At 41.4% G+C, this 17,820-nt stretch overlaps 3 protein-coding genes across 6 annotated transcripts; 2 read left to right on the forward strand and 1 right to left on the reverse strand.

Moving 5' to 3' along the window:
• Positions 1-653: 653 nt before the first annotated feature.
• Positions 654-6,629, forward strand: LOC129588516 (leishmanolysin-like peptidase). Its single transcript, XM_055482761.1, has 14 exons — positions 654-1,007; positions 1,088-1,197; positions 1,682-1,712; positions 1,886-1,968; positions 2,852-2,990; positions 3,198-3,412; positions 3,736-3,936; positions 4,239-4,655; positions 4,767-4,995; positions 5,078-5,147; positions 5,294-5,424; positions 5,517-5,669; positions 6,023-6,136; positions 6,204-6,629. Exons 1-14 carry the CDS (start codon positions 900-902, stop codon positions 6,300-6,302), a joined length of 2,100 nt encoding a protein of 699 aa, XP_055338736.1. The 5' UTR covers positions 654-899; the 3' UTR covers positions 6,303-6,629.
• Positions 6,630-7,423: 794 nt separating this feature from the next.
• Positions 7,424-17,485, forward strand: LOC129588542 (myc box-dependent-interacting protein 1-like). 3 transcript variants are annotated; one of them, XM_055482817.1, is made up of 10 exons: positions 7,424-7,669; positions 10,977-11,112; positions 11,187-11,377; positions 11,696-11,803; positions 11,998-12,159; positions 12,341-12,432; positions 12,514-12,662; positions 12,933-13,333; positions 13,835-13,936; positions 16,863-17,485. In XM_055482817.1, the coding sequence occupies exons 1-10, from the start codon at positions 7,589-7,591 to the stop codon at positions 16,884-16,886; spliced, it is 1,446 nt and encodes a 481-aa protein (XP_055338792.1). In that variant the 5' UTR covers positions 7,424-7,588; the 3' UTR covers positions 16,887-17,485. The 3 variants fall into 3 exon arrangements, with proteins under 3 accessions (XP_055338792.1, XP_055338791.1, XP_055338793.1); XM_055482816.1 differs by having other exon boundaries at positions 7,425-7,669; positions 12,933-13,345; XM_055482818.1 differs by having other exon boundaries at positions 7,425-7,669; positions 12,341-12,402; positions 12,933-13,345.
• LOC129588543 (kelch domain-containing protein 10-like) lies at positions 14,135-16,844 on the reverse strand. 2 transcript variants are annotated; one of them, XM_055482819.1, is made up of 4 exons: positions 16,616-16,844; positions 15,987-16,329; positions 15,143-15,353; positions 14,135-15,079 (listed from the first exon to the last, which is right to left on the reverse strand). In XM_055482819.1, exons 2-4 carry the CDS (start codon positions 16,325-16,327, stop codon positions 14,387-14,389), a joined length of 1,245 nt encoding a protein of 414 aa, XP_055338794.1. In that variant the 5' UTR covers positions 16,328-16,329; positions 16,616-16,844; the 3' UTR covers positions 14,135-14,386. The 2 variants fall into 2 exon arrangements, with proteins under 2 accessions (XP_055338794.1, XP_055338795.1); XM_055482820.1 differs by lacking the exon at positions 16,616-16,844 and having other exon boundaries at positions 15,987-16,476.
• Positions 17,486-17,820: the final 335 nt, after the last annotated feature.

Here is a 17,820-nt window from a genome sequence, read left to right on the forward strand (position 1 = left end):
ATTAAGCTAAAAGATACGGCCAGAAAGTCGAATAGAACCTGGAGAAACGTTCAAAAATTTTGTGCCGATCGAATGGCGCGCAAACTGGGCAAATGGCCATTCTGGATGCGTCAAAGAGATATCCGATATCTTACCAAATAACCCAAGCAAACTGCTCTTTTGCATTCTAAAAAAAATTGAGAAACCGCAACTTTCGTGGACGTTATTGACTTCTAGTACTTGAAATATTCATAAAATTTTTGCGTACTTTGACATTTGGTGGACTGGACCGTGGAGTCGGCGTGGACACATGCATATGGATCGGTTATTTCCAGCATGCAGTTAATATGGTAAATTACTTCCCTGATCTACCGCCTCAATTTAAAAAAAATGAGAATTTAGTTCTAGAATTTCTTTTATTCTCTTTATAAAAATTGCGTAGTATTTCAATTTGTTTGAGTTTGTTTTCGGGGTTAGCAACGAACACCGGAAATGTGCTATACAGTTTAAAACAGCGTTTGTACTCTGTAGATCAAGCCCGCCCGCAGGCGTGCTGAGCGGCAGTCAGCCAGTCATATTCTGAATGGATTTAAAACGTAAGTACAGTACAGTACTCCACTAGAGTACGACCATGTGTACATACAGCTCACCAGTACAGTGTAAACAGTGATGGACTTCAGTGCTCACCTGTGCGCTAACTGTACGAGTATATTGTTTAATAGGTAGCGCGCTTTGAAACAATTCGTTTTTTGCGTTTCGGGTTTGTGGCTTTGTAACCTGCGCACGAAAGTTCCGGCTTTCTGATTTCCAGTATTTATACGTCTGGGTTTCTGTTTATTCAGCACTTCTTAGCTGTTGTCATTGACGCTGATTTCCGATGTTGCCACGGCTCGAGCTCTGTGTTATTCTTGACTTTTTCAATGCAACATCTGCTCGTACAGTGCGCGCTGACACTTTCCGGACTGACTAGCCTACTGCTTCCATTATCTTCCGCATCATGTAGTTACAAACCCCCAAAACGCGATCAGGTAGCAGCCCTTGTTTCCTTTCCCTTTTGAAATCAGAAGAGCGGTGGGGAGTTTTGATAGGCGCCGTTCGTTTTCTGCAGGTTCTTCCGCCAGTTTCTCTGGAATCCAGTCACAATGTCAGCAAACGCAGCACACCGGAATGGGGACAGTTACGGGTGTCGCTGCATTATGACGACAAAAGTTTGAATGCGTAAGTGGGAAATTTTATGCGTAAATCTCTCAAAAATGTTACTCTTTTTTGACAGTGCTCAGTCTCGCACTCCGAATAAATAGTCGACGACAGTTGTGAGATTGATTTTGGAGTCTTGGACTACTGAGCGGGTTGCTCTGCGCTTAGAAAAATTTTTAATACGGTGGTGTCTTGTTCGGGATTTCTTCGCTTTTGAATTTCGAGTGTATAGTATCTTAGGGTGCCCGATGGATTAACTGTAAAAAATATTTTGGATCTGAGATTCATAATTTTTTTGTTTTTAAAATTTTGCATTAAAATGAAAAGATTTGGATTATACGCTGAATTACTGTTCTGCATTATTTACGGGAGACTGACTAAATGTTTTATTATTATTTTTTACTTGACTAAATTTTTTTTACAAGGTTGGTATTAATGATAAGAGGATAAATTTATCTCGTGCACATACAGGCATACTGTATCTATATTTTGTCACTTTTTGCAGCTTATCTAACAGACAACAGCGACTAATAAAGGTGGGTGTATCTGTACTTCGCACACGCTCGATGTTTTGTACGTAATTTATTCATTTATTGTTCGTTGTATAATATAATATTTTTTCACTTTTTTATCGCTGTTTGGTATTCTGCAATTGTCTGGCATGTACTCTTGAAATGTTGCACACTGTAATTATCTTTGTATTGTACAGGAAGTCATACTACCGCAAGCTGTAAAATTTTGGAGTGAAGCTCTGAAAGTTGTGCGCAGTACCACCCCCATTCGACTACACAGGTACAGTACCTTTCGTTAGCTTTTGCTTGTAACCTGTTTTTTTTATGTTTCCTGTTACGTGTACTGCTCTCACGGTAATTCACCTTAATTGATAGCTGCACTAAATGATCGGCTTGAGGTTGGTTCCTGTTGGCAATTATCGGAGACGAAGATTACCCTCATAGAGAGTCGTGTGCATGCTCCGTGACGAATTTCCCTTTAGAAATAGATGAAAAACAGTTATTACGTTTTGAATGCAGCGAATGAAGCACATTATGGAGCGAGACGAGACGCTTAATCACAGACTACTGAGATAATATACAGAACAACAAGTGAAAAATTAATAAAATTTTTGTCTGCTCATCAATGCGTTTTGCGAGAAATAGGTTGTGTTTTATTTATCTCTATTCGATTTTGTAGTTTCTAAAAACAATTAATGTCAATTACGTCATATGTATCTGTGCTTATACTGTGCCTTGCGCGAAGTATCTGTCGTTAACGTCGATATTCTAAAAAATTGTTTCTACGATTTTGTGATAGGTATGAAATATTGGTAAGCTGTTTGAACGTTTTACGGCCAGATACGTTTATCCGAAATATTCTACGAGTACATTGTCATCTGCGCGTGACAGTTTTTTTCGTTTGTCTGTCGTATTGGAGTGTATTAGGCGATGTCAGGTTTCTTTGAAAACTGACGGATTAGTTTACGAAGAAGTAGATTTCGCCGACGGTGTAGCTTAGAGTTACATCAGTCTTTTGGCAATGAAATAAAACCTAATTTAAATGTGCTTTGTCAGTAGTAGTATCTGGTGTTTTATCGTATTTGTCATATCTGGCCCCTCAGGTTCACTTATTTTGCAAGTAGTTTCATTCTGCACAGTCACAGTTATTGGCTTTTCTACAGGAAATGTTTAACCAACTCTGCTGGGGAATACCGAGTGCATTATCCCGATCCATCGAACACAAACGTCTTTTACTGCGACCAAGGATGTGACCCGAAAACATTCTGTGGCGATGTACCTGTGCCTGATAAGCATTTACTGGTAACATTGATTATTGATTGGGTTGATTGAGCCAATTTTCTGCATGAGCGTTTGTTGAAATTGGGCTGAACAATGTTGTTGTTCATTTTGCGCTTGGAAAATGTAAATATGTCTGTCATATTAACCGATTTTTTCCAGTTTTCTATAGAAATTACCTAGGGCGTATGGCAAAAGACTGACTAAATCTCATTTTGTCTTTATATTTAGCAATGCTTGTACTTGGCATCCAGTCCTTCGACAATTTTTTCGGACCTGTTTCCCGTTTCCGTCACAACGAAGCAAGCTGTTGGACCACCAGATGGGCCAGGCGTCGCCAGTGCAGATTTTGTTCTCTATGTGTCGACTCTTGAAACGGAAAGATGCAATGTTTCCAAGACGGTCGCCTATGCCGCCCATTGTCAACAGGAAATGACGTACGACCGGTAAGTTTCGAGAGCGTTTCGGTCAAATGTTTCTTGATAGATATTTTCTTTCTCGTCGTTCTAAGTGATTTCTGTAGGTGTAGGTGCTGTAGGTTCTGTATTTTTCTGTAGGTTTTAACTAAAGATAATTAGGATATGATATTAATTTAACGCAACAGCATCGCCATTATTAACTTCAAGCAATTGATTTATCTGTTTTTTTTTTATTTTTGTCGTTTGCAGAGTCTCTCCATTTAAATGCTATATATGCTAACCACTAACTGTTTGCCGTATGCTGTACACTTGCTGTTAAGTTGTTAACCGAATTATTTTTTGGTTTGCAGTCCTATCGCTGGTCATGCCAATTTGTGCCCCCATGCAATCAGCGATAATCCATCGGACATTGAAACGATCCTCTCCACTGTTAAACATGAGATTCTCCATGCGCTTGGTTTCTCCGTGGCCCTGTTCGCTTTCTACCGCGACGAAAATGGGTCTCCGCGAACCCCCAGGGACAAGTACGGGCGACCACAGTGGAATTCAGAGTGGGTACAACTTATATCAGACTAAGGTGGTCGAGCATAGTTTATCTGCTTTATACTGCGTAAATTTGAACAGTACAAGTTGGGTAACATTAAATGTTGATGAAGAATTGTGCTACCATGTGGCGCGTGCCGGTGCCGCCCTCTTCAGTTTTGACGTTTGAGCTATGATTATTTGCGTAAATGTCACCGCATTGACGGCATGAGATATTTTTAAAGTAAATTCAATTTTTAATAATTGTAAGATGTTCAGGTTCAAATTGGTTGTGCTTACGTAATATCGTTAGCATTATTATTGATTGCAGACTGAACACTTATCAGTGGTCGGATTCCACTATTCGACATATCGAACGGCCTAATTGGCAGGTACGAGGGGGAGAAATTACACGTCCTATGGATCTGTTGGTAACGCCTCGTGTGACCGAGGAAGCGCGTAGGCATTTTGGTTGTAACGATCTGGAGGGGGCGGAATTGGAGAATCAAGGCGGTGAAGGCACGTTGTTGACCCATTGGGAGAAAAGGGTGTTCGAAAATGAGGCCATGACCGGCGTTCACACGCAGAATCCAGTGTATTCTAATATCACCTTCGCTGCACTGGAAGATTCAGGATGGTATCAGCCAAATTACTCCCTAGCGAGAGAAGTGACGTTCGGTGCTGGTCAGGGTTGTGGGTTTGCTATGAAGAGCTGTAAATCGTGGATGGACCAAGCGCTTCAAAAAAAGTGAGACGTGTTGAATTAATTTTGTTGGTTAGGGCGATAGTGACTCAGTAACGTACGAAGTATTCGGTGACTAAATATTGAAAAATTGTATTATTCTTGTTTTTCTAATAGGACATCCGTGGCGCCATATTGTAACAGACTGAAGACATCCTCAAATAATATGGTGAAAACGGAGTGTAGTACACAACGAAATGCATTATCCATCTGTAATTTGGCCGGTTATTCAACGGATCTACCTCCGGAGTATCAGAATTTCGATTCGATATCCGGTGTTCCGGATGACATGGTTGGCCATTACGGTGGCTCTGTTGATCTGGCCGATTATTGTCCCTTCATGCAGGTTTGTGGAGCCCTCTCCAGAGGAAATTGTGGTTATAAGCATTAGTGAATATTCCTAATCGTGAAATGATTGATTTTTTTAGGAATTCAGTTGGAAAAGTACAGCTGGCACTGTGAGAGGAGCACGATGCACCGTAGAAGAGAATCAACCTGGTAAGCAAAACGGAAGCGTCACTGCTAAAGTTCATTTTATCGACGTATATTTAATGTCGTTGATTTTGCCGGTGATGTGCTGAATATCTGGTTTACACAGAATTGTGTAGTGTTTAATTACTCACAGTATCTGTTTGGCGTTTTAGAGCCTTCGATGAATTTTGCCCTGGAAAAGTATGGGAAAGACAGCGTGTGTTTCGCCCAAGACAAGCCGTGGTCAGAACGAACATGCGTGCTAACGCGGACGTGGCAACATTGGGGGTCCGGTTGTTATGAAGTACGCAGTACGCATGGTTGACTGTCGGCGTCACGTCCCATATTTCAAAACGCTTGCTGTTGTGATTGACGCTTTGCTACATTTTTTTGCAGCACGCTTGTCAAAATGGTCGCCTGCATGTAATTGTCGCTAATCGGACGATAATCTGCTACTCCGAAGGCCAGCGTTTACAGCTACAAATTCTTGGCAACGAGTGGCTGCACACTGGTACAGTTATTTGTCCGGCTTGTGGACTGCTTTGCCCGGTAAGGAATGCAATTTGGGTTAGATGATTTTCAAAAAAAGTTTTTGGTTGTCTCAGACCGCCGTTAGCTCCCAAAAAGCCCCATTGCATGCACTTTTCGCAGTAATTCAGTATTTTTTGGAAATATTTATTTTACTTTTTGAAGTTTTGTTAGGTTTAATTAAATTGTAAATATTTTGTGGCAGCAGGAATAATACTGGTGATGTTTAAATTCCTATGTAGGCGTTTCTTTTACTTGATAACTTAAATTATGTTGTTAGTTACTTTTGACCTTTTTTTTGTGCTAAAAGGCGGTACCGTTTTTTTACAAAGTTTCTAATGGTCTGTGAGTTTTCACAATATGATGTTTATTAGGATCGGGATAATTTCACATGCTTACCGGACATGCCTTTAAAGCGAGATCAGAAGGAACGCGAAAGTTGGGACTATTTGGAATGCAACGCAGCCGCCAACATGGTGTCCCTTCCGGTGATGATAGCAACCATGACTTCGATGATGATGATCTCAATTTATCTTACACACATTCTCGTCACAGGATCGCACTGCTTCGCCGATGGTTGGTGATGCTATTCAGCCCCGTCGTAGTGCGCCGGTGAATACCGTTCCTTTCCTGTCTGTTCTCAATTGGCTGTGATAAGAGCATTTTGTGTCGGATGAAACGTGTGACACAATTTTGTCCCTTTGAGTTTAATTCCGTTAGTTTTTTTGCCGTGTTTGAAGTTTTGGACTTAGCGCCGCATGGAGATTATGGATTTGATATACTGTTGTTTTTACTTTTAATCGACCGGTTTTTGAAGTATAAAGATACTCTAGTTTTAGAAGGTTTTATTTAGCATTGTGCATAGAATTTTAGTTTTTGAGGTGATGTTTTTTGGTAGCTACTGTTTTCGGTGTGCAGTTTTTGGTGAATCTCTCGTAATGTGATCTGCAAAGCTTGAAAGCAACAAAACGACGTTTTTGGCATTTGCGATTCACATTTGACAGTAGTGAGTTTAAACTGAATTTGCGAAATATGTATATGAACCGATCTGTTCAAAATTCACCAGATATCAATACGAGTACATATCTGCTATTCTAAAACAATTGAAACTGAATTATTATGTACAGATGGCTTTATGCATGCACACCATTCTTTATGGGTATTCTCTTTATGCTTTATTCTCTTGATAAATCAAGGTTAATGTTACTTATTATTAACTTGAAGGATCGGCTATATAAACTGAACTGCAAATTATTTGAAATCAGCAAAATAAAATCCCTTTAAATCGAATAACAAAAATTATTAAAATTGTATGAACAGGCTTTATAAAACACACCAAAGCCGATCGACAGAAAATCTATTGTCCCGTACCTGTAAGTGTGACATTGCACTTGCAATAAAGGGGAATGGACTTCCAGCGAGGTTTGAATGTTTGTTGCCCGTTAGCCATGAACTGCGTCCGTACTACGACCGTACCGTGGATTTCATTATGGGAAGTTGACAGCCCACTGAAGAGAAGCTGGTTTAGAGCATCCTCATGATCAATGGCGAACTTCTGCATGCGCGGTAATGTGATCCCAAAACTCCCATTCTGATGTCGAGATGATTCATTTCCGGTCGGTACAAAGTACGAATGGCAGAGTCGAGTAGGCGGTCGCCTGACTCGTTCGGCAGCCGACACAAGTCTGAGCCCATCTGCTCAGCATGATTAGTCAGACGTCACGGTAGCCTGGTCGCGTCAGGTCACCATAAAATTTGGCAATGTTGTTAATCTGTGCGCTATCGTGCATTGGTGTTGTCGATTTTGAAATTTGGATATCGGAAACATCTTTTTAAAACGCTTTTAATCGGTGATAAACCTGAGTTGATTTGCTTCGTTATCGCGGGTTGACGACCGTAATAATTGTTTTGCTTAGTGGATCATTGTGTTTTTCTTAAGAATGGAGCCCAAATCTTCGAGAGGTGCTGGCGATTTCCTCGTCAAGACCATGCGGAAGCAGAGTCTGCGAGCCAAAGAACGAGTAAGTGATTCGCGTCTTCGTAAAGGAATTGTAAACTATGGCACTGCGATAGCCACGTGGATTTTGAAATCTGTTAGTTGCCTTTTGTGAATTAAAAACAGGCTATCTGATGGTGGAAGTTTTAAAATGAAATATCAGATAAATGACTGGTTCGTTTGCGTAGAAGAATTACTTGAGCAGTGAGCTAGTGAAAGTGCAGCTGTTTATACAGTTTAATCGTAAATTAGTAAAGACTGCATTGGGCTACTTCATTGATTGATTTGCTGTTAATTTTGCTTTTCCATCAAGTCTCTTCTGGAATAAGGGATACCTCTCAGCCTTAGAGTGAGCCTGAAGATTATAAATTTTGTGTGCTTGAACTGGGCTGAAAAGTAAATGTCGATCTCTGGCTAAATTCTGAATTCCACTCCCTTTTTCTGAAAATGAGTCAGTCCGATAAGCCAATTATGAAGTTCCAGTCACCTAAAAAATAAATGGAATTTGGTCACAGCTTTCTGATTTACGGCTTCGGCTTACACCTATCTAGTTTTGTCCGTTAATTTATTTTGGTTACCATATACTCGTATTACTGCGTGAATAGTGAAATACTGATAAAAAAATCATTAAATTTGTGATTACAGAATACAGACTCAAGCTGCAAGTGTAAAAAATTAAAACCTTTTTCAGAAGAACACGAAAATTATTTTATTTCTGAGCTGCGTAGATTACGGTTAGTAACTTAGTACGAGTATTAATCATGTCTTCCGGGTGTCGAAGCTACATATATATATACTACACGCTGCAGTTCCGAATCGCAGCAGAAGTATAGTTTGTATTAATTTAATATAAATATAAAGTGGTTGCAGTGTATGGAAGTTTTAAGAGAGCGTCGCAAGTTCTCATTTTGTATGCTCTTGCAATTCACGAAAACCATGTCGCAATTTGCTACGCTAATTGAGTTTGAAAGTTATGGTGTGCTGCACCACAACCACCTGATCGGCATGAAACAACCGTGCCACAAATCAAGAGGGATCAAAATAGAAAACTACATCTGCCTGTTACCGAATTTAAAAGTGATTTATTTATGGGTGTTGAATTGCGGCTGACAGATTTTCTATGGCGCATGTCGGAGGTGATGAATGGATCCAGAATTGTTTGCCTTTCTTTTGCACTGCATAGATCAGCCGTGAACATCCATGACCGTGACAGAAAAACACTTTAACTGGAGAGATATGTTTTTTGCACGATTTATGATTCTGCTTTTGAATGCACATCCCGAGATCCTGCAAATTTGTTTTCTAATTTGCTGAATGCTGCATTTTGGGATTTCAAATTTGGAAACTGGTCAAACTTAAAATTTCATTTATGAATTTCAACGTTAAATAGTGCTTAAACTAGGTGTGTTGAAAATGTGTAGCATGAGATAGATTAAAAAATTACTGTATCCGCTCGCACATCTTGAACCACAGAGTCCGTGTACGGGAAAAACACGCATTCAATATACACACTCTAACCGGGCAAAATGCACGACTACGAAATATTCCTCATTTGGTTTCAAGATGAACAGTTCTTCTTGTGAATTTTTGTTTATTAAATCAAGTCTTTTCATTTAAATGGCAATTCACTCTGGAAAAAAAAGGTTCTGTAGCTGAAAGCTCGCATTGTTCGGTGGTTCATCGCCATCAAGAATGTTGACGCGGAACGTACCCCTCCCCCCCTCCAGGGGCACCCCAATAACCACAACAAAATCCGTTTGTAACTCGTGCTTACGCCAAAGCTGTATGTTAATGGCTGCTTTCGAGCCTAAACATGATAAAAATTGTTAGAGCTCTAATTTTTTTCATTATTCAAGAAGTTCTCCAGTCCAGATGTTGTAAGACATCAGAAATTTATCAAATCGCGAATCGCGCGTTTGGCCCGGTTAGAGTGTGTATATTGAATGCGCGTTTTTCCCGTACACACACTCTGTGGTCCAAGATGTGCGAGCGAATACAGTACCTCCATGTCTGAAACTTCAGAATAAATCGGATGAGATCCTGGCGAGAGTACTTATTGGATCGGATTAAAATCGCAAGCGATCGTTACGCTTTTGGGATATCGTAATCGAAATAGATATTTGCGGCACACTTTTTGCGACTACTGTACATTCTGAGTCTGATTGCACAATTTATCTGTTCCGCTCTCGTAGATGTGTGTGAACTGTGTACCACTTTTCCTGTGAGATCCGCTCTTTGCGCTCACAAAATGTCAGCTGTCAGAGCTGTTGTGTAATCTTAGCCGCGCAGTTGCCCTTTAGATATAAACATAAGCACTGTCAACATAAGCACTTTCCTATCTGGCTCACTGGTGTTTCCAAAGATTGTCGTCTAATTGAAACCTTCCAGCTCAGCGGCATTGTTAACATTTTGGAGCGCCAACTGATTCCTTTATTGTCGCATTATTTGTGGTGGATCAATCGATTAAATTTCCATGCTGTCAGCAAGATGTTCTCAACTGTGAGACTGTGGCAGAAAACATTGAGCTATAGTACTTACATTTTCCATTTGACTGCCGAAAGGCGGTACAAAACGGCGCAAACTTTAAAATTGTACTGTAGATAGATATGTAGAACAGTAGAAGCATGAAGAGGCAAGGTTTTACCCATAGTCCCATACATACAGTGTATGTATGACAATGTATGTAGCAGTTGGTGCATCATTTCCGGTGCTGCTAAAAACTTGTCTGGATGACAGCAGGAGATGTCTTAAATTTTTAATCGATGCCGTAAATGTTGTTTAATACTTGCTACCGTTGTCATTACAATAATGAAGCCATAAAACGATAACAAATCTCGGGTACATTCCAATATCGGGGAGCTGGACCTTGCTTTTAGTAAACAACACATTAAAATTCTTTGACTTCGATGTCACCCCATAGATACGTACTCGTAGACAGAAACTACACATTAATTGTTCATAGTTTGTTTTTAAGTTGTACATGGTTTGTTTTAATTTCATTTTCTTGCGAAATTTACCGTTGCATGAGACCTAACATGATGAAGATACCTTTGCCAGCTTTACTTTTTAGTTTTCGAAAAAGAATGGTGTATACTCTGGTTAAATTTTCTGTGAGCATATGTATAACATTCGTCAGAGTGGCGATTTGCATAACTCAATTTTTGTCGCTGACGCGCATCAAAAGATGTAGTTTTTAATTATCCCCCTTGGGTTTACTCTGTGTTGTGGTCGTATTCCACATGATTACTCTGGAAAAGATGTAATGCAACAAATATTGTTGTAAAATATTACGCACACTCAAGTACTGGTGTTTAGTGCGCTTCTTGTTACAGGTTTTAGAGCGACTGGGAAAAGCTGACAAAACTCAAGATGAACTCTTCGATGAATATGTGGCCAATATTAGCAAACTGCAAAATAATAGTCTGCGGATCCAGAAGGAAGTGCGGAATTATGTGACGGCACTTAAAAGTACAACAAACATTGCTGTGTAAAATAAGAGATGCGTATCCGTTTAACACAACGATGTTTGTTTGTTAACACAGCGATGGATACCGCCAGTAAAGGACTTCTGGACGCGTTGAATGAGATTTGTCAACCGGAGTGGTCGGGACAGCTGCAGCTATCGTCGGCGGTCGAACAATTACAACAAGCCCGAGCCGAGCATTTGAGGAAACTCAACGACGATCTACAGAACAACGTTACTAATTATTTAAACCAGTTTCCGGAAATTAAGGTTGGTGGCGGAAGAGCCGAAATGCTTATCCCCTGACTGTTATCTTGTCTCAAATTGTCTATATCGATTCCTATCGGACTCAGAACTTCAACTGTTATTTTAAACTATATTCAATTTTTGTTTATTTCAGCTTCTTTTTTACTCTCGTTTTTTAACTTAGTCTTGTTGTCAGTTTTTTGTGTTTTGATTGTTTCAACTATATGCTAGCGTACATGTGAAGCCTTTATGGTTTGAAGCATCTATTTTCGAAATTATTTTATTACTAAAACCATTTTATCTGTTGTTGTCCCGTAGTTTCACTGTTGTTGGGTTTTGCAGAATAAAATCGCCAAGCGGAATCGGAAGCTCGTGGATTACGATGCAGCTCGCTACAATTTATCAGCACAATTGAATGCACCTAAACGCAACGATATGAAAGCCGCAAAGGTAGCGTGGATACTTCAAAACTAATAGAGTATCGTCAGTTTGCTCTGCTCATCAGCTGATGCATTTACTTATTATTTTATATTAAACGTCGACGGTTTGAATTGTTCTTGAAGAAACATATTTCGTCTAAAATCTGCTTTCATGTTTTCTTTGTGCAGTTTTCAGTTTTGAATATTTCGATGATTTCTTTATAGGCACAGGACGAACTGGTCGCCATGCAGCGGGTATACGAAGCAATGAACGACGAACTACATCGAGAACTTCCAGCTGTACACGAAAGTCGCATAGGCTTTTATGGATACACATTAAAGGCGATGTTTGATGCTGAATACGTATATCATGCAGAAGTGGCCAAAGTAAGTTTTATTTTTTGGTGTAAGTTTCATGTCGATACTTCGTATCTTGCACTGAATGACATTTTTGGTGGATTTTTACAAAAGATGAACTAGTTTACGCCTCCACAACACCGAGATTGTGCTAGTTTTAACGCTTGTTGAATTATGCTTCGTGCTCACCGGTATGAATTTCTAATTACAGGTGTCACAAACACTGGCAGAATTCGCCAATAAATTTGCCGATCAGGGAAAAGTGCCGTACAAGTATGGTTTTGGTGGCAAAAAACCCGTGATGTAATGTCTTGTGCTGTGCTGTCTGCGTGCCGTGGTATTTATAGTTTAGCATCGTAACCCACATGGGATTTCTGTAAATAGAAGTGCACCGATCACCAGCCCTGAACGCATTTCGTCACCGCTTACCGAACAAGAAGCTGACCTGATCCGAAAGGAGAACGGTCATAGGGGTCAGGGGGATCTTGCGACCCCGCGACCAACAGTAACCGTTCCGGAAACCCAGCAAACAAGTGAGTGCGCGATGAAACTGACCGACAACGAAGCGCATAGTGCAATAGTATAGTTTTAGAATCGTGTTAGTTATTTTGCAAATATGTTTGCTTGGAATTTAGACGATGAAGAAACATGTAATACAGAAATTTGATATAAGTTTAAAACAGTAGTTTCTAATAGTTCCCGTGAGAATTATGAATCAAAATAATTGAAATTTATACAGAAATTTCTTTCATACTTCGAAGATCATATGAGATAATTTCTGATATGAGAATTTACCTCACCAGCAACCGTTGTGCGCACCGTCTCTGTGGACTCGGAGCCGGAAAGCGAATCCAAGCGAAACCTACAGCCTTCCACGAATTCGGCATTTACTCCGGTAGCCACGGTCGAACGCAACGCATCAGGGCGCGTTGTTTCCATGTATCCCGAGCTTCCCGCCAAACTGGACCCCATCGTGGAAACACGAATAGTGCGCAACCGGCGAGATTCGACCACCCCCAGTGAAAGTGAAGAAGATTCGGGAGCACACACCCATGACCAGAAGGCTTCGACTGAATCAACCACAGTAGTGCGCGATGCTCATCCATCAAGCCCAAAATCTCAGTTAAGCGGCGAGTATGCAACACCGACAGCGGATGGTCCCGCCGATGTAACGAAGACCGGAGGCAAGATATCCAGTTATAAGGTGCTCTATAAGGTCAGTGTCGAAGTGTTTGTCACTTTTCTCTGGCAAATGATGGGATGTCAGATTTACCGGCAAATCGCATGGTGAATACCGGTACGAGTACAGAGATTGCTGTTTAATTAACTCGAACGTCCTCCCCGCCCATTAGATTGCTGTGTTTGAAAAATTTGATACGCTTTGTTTAACCACATTTGCTGGCGCGGATTTTATGTAATTTGACCTCCACTGATCCAAACTGTTCCCTGAATTTACCCTTTTCCAACGCGCAGAACTAATGGAGAGAATAATAAAATTTGTTTCAGTGTTCGGTTTGCCTGCTTGATCATGCAGTAGGCAGCACGCTTAGTACGTGTCTTCGTGATGGATGGCTATCTGACTATCCGTGGCTCCAGGCAGAGCTGCAAGCAAATGTTATAACTGTGATTTACGCTTTAGCAAACATCGACTTGCGTCTTTGTAATCGGTTTTATGTGATAATATATTAATTTGTTTATTTTGCAGGTGAAAGCAACGAATCCTTACACTGCCGAAGATCACGATGAGCTATCGTTCGAGGCTGGAGATATAATTTCCGTAATACCATTCGACAACCCAGAAGAACAGGTACGTCCACACTGCACAGCGGCAGTCAGAAGGTTCTTGGAATAACAATGGATGTTAATTGCAGACGGATTAAACCTTTACAGTTAATTTATTGCAAGTTGAGTTGTTTGTTGACTGACAATTTGCCCTCACGAGATCACCACAGAAGTAACGGCATACCAAGCGAAATTGTTTTGAAATCAGTCAGTTATCAACATCACAGGGGCCGTATTCATTTATGGTCAGATTAGTGAAGTGCAGACAGCCTTCAGGTGAATTCATTACAATTTGTGCAGGGAAAACTATGTACATTTAACAGAGTGCGGATCAAATTTCAAATCTAATTAATTATACTTAGCACAGCCAAGTAATATCAAAGAAATAAGTATGAACTAGAACTCTCTATCACGTATTTTCAACTAACAAGATACATCTCATTTCCTCTAAAGAAATACGAATTTAACAGCGGCTTCATTTGTAAATGCCACTGTTTTTGGCGTTCAAACGCCCAAAAAACTTTGGTGGCAACCGAAGTCCCAGACGTGTCAACTGGTCGCGATCATCTTGATCGTGCTTGGCCAGCACTTTGTGGTACTTCGTGGTAATCGAATCCCAGACCAGCTCTTGCAGGGTAGGAACATTCAGCCAGATTTTGAATGTCTCGTTAGACCGACAGTCTCCCTTCTCCGAAATGACACCTCCAAACACAAACATGCACCCTTCCGGTGTCACTGCCGCGCTGTGAAAATAGATCGGTCGAGGTAGTCGCTGCGTCAATTTCTGCCACTGGAGATCAGCGAGACTTAAACGCCAAATGTCGTCGAACATGGCAAACTGTCCTGAGAAGCCGCCGCACAAATAGACAAAGTCTTTGTGCTGAACAGCGGCGTGAAATTTGCGAGGCGGTGGATAGGTGCCGGTAACGGGGCAGGGGCGGCTGGTCAGGACTGTCCACCGGTTGGTCTGGACGTTAAATGCGGGGATTTCTTCGAAGTTGAATACCGTCTGGGCCGTACCACCGCCCAGGACGTAAATCAGGTTGCCGCTGGTAGCGATTTCATGGCGATAGCGTGGTTCGGGGGTGTAATGATCCCACTCAGGATAGGTTCCACGATTAGCTTGAGGGTCTTCCCACACCAGCGTCTCCAGATTCATAGCGTGAACCTATCACGAAATTATTACATAAATAAACTGTACGAGCGGCAGTTTCAGTATTAATGCACTTACCATCATGCTGTAATTGTAACCCGTTGTGCCGCCGATAACGTACAGCTGTCCATCCTTGAATGTCATACTCTGGCCATAGCGCGCGCTGGGAATGGCACCGCCTGCAGGTACCTGGTGCCACTTCTGCATGCCGAGATGATAGCAGTTGAGGGTGTTACTGCAGCGCTCACCAAAAGGGAATCCAGTGCCGCCCCACACGAATAAGTTGCTCCTGAAATTAACAATAATTTCAATTTTTTTCCAGCAAGGCAGTTATTAGTCTAACCACAGCAACAAATGTATAAACAATAAAGTGTCAAGAATTTCTGTAGGCGAAAAACTAGGAAGTCAGGGTAAATTTTGGAAAGTCACCACCGCGCAAACTGCCTGCAGACATTTGAACCGTGCAACAGAAAGCGAAAACGAGCCAAAAATACCCCAATCATATGGCTTCGCAATCGTTATGTGCATTCAGAAAAGCAACTTACAGCGGTGTGCACAGTAGACTAGCAACCTAGTTCTTTGTCACCGATCCGTGCATGCCGCTGCATGCAGTGAGAAAAGAATCACCTATGCTTTCGTTTTTGCTAATTGATTATCAGGAACAGATTATGCCGTATCAAGATACAAGATCATCCAAACAAACACAGACATTTGCGAAGTTATGAAAAAGCGAAATTTACTAACTGAAAATCAGGGAAGCGTGACAGGGAATCTAGTGAGAGCGCAGTGTTTATTCGCGTTGCATCAGGTTTTTAAATGATTTGGTAATGCGACAACACTAATAGACTTTCAAGGTTTTGTTCGCTAATTGATTATATAAATTCGATTATCGATTAAAATTAAGAAGAATGCATTTACTTACCCTAACAAGATCATTGAGTGAGATGCCGTCTCTTCGGGGCAGTTTTCGTTGGGCATGTGTTCCCACTTGTTGGTGGCTAGGCACAGACGCCACAGTTCAGGGAACAAGCCAAAACGGTGAGGATTGGCCGGATTATATCCCCCAAAGCAGTACATGTAGCCGTCGTTAGCCACAATGCGGTGGCCGGATCGCGGGCTCGGTCTCGTTTCACTGTCCCGGTCGTCCACAATAACGCAGTCGTACATCGTGCGAGGCTTGGAGGACTTTTGCATAACGACATCGTTGGAGTTGGAACGGGAGCGCGCGTTCGACGGTCGACGACGATATACGGCAAGCGCCATTCCTAACAAACAAAACTCCAGATACAGTTTACGTAACTAACAATTACACAATGGGAATTCAAGAAAACACGAAAACCCAGGATCATTAGAAAAAATATTTCGCCACGCTGTCGAACATCCGACGACTGCACAAGCCACAAGGACATGCAGCAGTCAGTTGAGAATTTAGCACAAAGCACGGCATGTCTGCCTGCTCTTGCAGGCGGCTGGCGTCACGCCAACGTGCACGTGACGCACGGCAGCGCATGAGTTTAGATACGTGTACGTAATGCTTGGCTGTGCACTTACTGCGGAAGAGGAGGGAGAAGAAATTCTGACGAGAATCCAACTTGTCAGGCGATGGGACGTGATCTGATAATTTCAGGAGGTTATTTTATTCGCGGGAATTTTTAGAAAGTCGAAGAACGCTGGATCAGTCCACACACATGCGGGGTGCGTTGCACTGCAGGCCTGCAACGTGCAGGTTTGCAACAGACAGATCAAAAGGCTGCGCTCGAGAAAAATTGCTGTCTTGTCGCGGTTTTTACAATTTTAGCGACAAGGATGGTTGATGGGCTAAGGTTCAATGGAGCACAGGGTGTTTTCCCGGCGAATTTCACGAAATTGTTAAGCCCGTAAAATGAGATGTTTACGGGGATTACATCTACCTCCTAGTCGTGCGTGCCACATCCATTCTACGATTTAATGCATAATATAATCTTGGAAATTGGAATAGGAAACGGCTTGTTTACTTCGTGGCCTAACTGTTATTGCGAGTTTTTGCCCTGGTTTTCACGTTTCGTGAGCTGCTGACGGGAGTGACCTCGTTAATTAGATTGCTTCTTTTCTGACTGCTTCTAGTAAGGTTTTTGAATTTTTAACGTGCAGATGTTTATTGTGTTTCTTGCGTGGCAGCCTCCAGTGTTGTTAAACGTTTTCATATAGGTAATGATTTTTGAGGATTTTTTTAAACATTTTACGGTGAAGTTGTGCGTTGGTTTGTACTGATTAGTCTGTTAGGTTAACATATCTGTTCATCAGGTTTAGAGAATCTACCTGCCAGTAGAGATTATCGGGAGACTTGAATCATTTTTGTTATGACGATCATTTGCTGTTGTACTACAAAGTTGTTTTCACAAAAGTAAATGATGAACGAATAAATGCACAAAGTTTGATATAGACATACTGGGTCGGGTTTGAAAAAAATATTATATTGTTATTTGTTGCTGTTGCTGCTTAAATCACGGGGCAAACTAAAGACTAGAAAGAGATTTGCTAGATGTTGAGCAATTCCAGCGATGCCGATTGTTGATTATAACGGCAGTTTCAGCATCATAGTTTCCCAACAAAGCTGCATTTGAGTGGCATCCTGTCATCACTTAACCGGCATAGCAATCTTGAGCGGGCCATTCTGTGGACACAGTCCCACGCCAGCTAGTGACAAACGCATGGGAAATGTGGATCGAAAACTTAGAAGAGCAACAGCAACATCGATCGATAAACGGCACTGCATG

The sequence above is a fragment of the Paramacrobiotus metropolitanus genome, unplaced genomic scaffold, assembly GCF_019649055.1.
Source record: "Paramacrobiotus metropolitanus isolate TYO unplaced genomic scaffold, Prichtersi_v1.0 Parri_scaffold0000030, whole genome shotgun sequence".
NCBI lineage: Eukaryota > Metazoa > Tardigrada > Eutardigrada > Parachela > Macrobiotidae > Paramacrobiotus > Paramacrobiotus metropolitanus.

Coding starts and splice junctions, on each gene's coding strand:
- LOC129588516 (XM_055482761.1), top strand. CDS start 900: ATGCAACATCTGCTCGTACAGTGCGCGCTGACACTTTCCGGACTGACT. Junction 3,937..4,238: donor CGACCACAGTGGAATTCAGA/GTGGGTACAACT, acceptor TATTGATTGCAG/ACTGAACACTTATCAGTGGT. Junction 5,148..5,293: donor CGTAGAAGAGAATCAACCTG/GTAAGCAAAACG, acceptor TTGGCGTTTTAG/AGCCTTCGATGAATTTTGCC.
- LOC129588542 (XM_055482816.1), top strand. CDS start 7,589: ATGGAGCCCAAATCTTCGAGAGGTGCTGGCGATTTCCTCGTCAAGACC. Junction 11,378..11,695: donor ACCAGTTTCCGGAAATTAAG/GTTGGTGGCGGA, acceptor TGGGTTTTGCAG/AATAAAATCGCCAAGCGGAA. Junction 11,804..11,997: donor ACGATATGAAAGCCGCAAAG/GTAGCGTGGATA, acceptor ATTTCTTTATAG/GCACAGGACGAACTGGTCGC.
- LOC129588543 (XM_055482819.1), bottom strand. CDS start 16,327: ATGGCGCTTGCCGTATATCGTCGTCGACCGTCGAACGCGCGCTCCCGT. Junction 15,354..15,986: donor CACTCAATGATCTTGTTAGG/GTAAGTAAATGC, acceptor TGTTAATTTCAG/GAGCAACTTATTCGTGTGGG. Junction 15,080..15,142: donor GTTACAATTACAGCATGATG/GTAAGTGCATTA, acceptor ATTTCGTGATAG/GTTCACGCTATGAATCTGGA.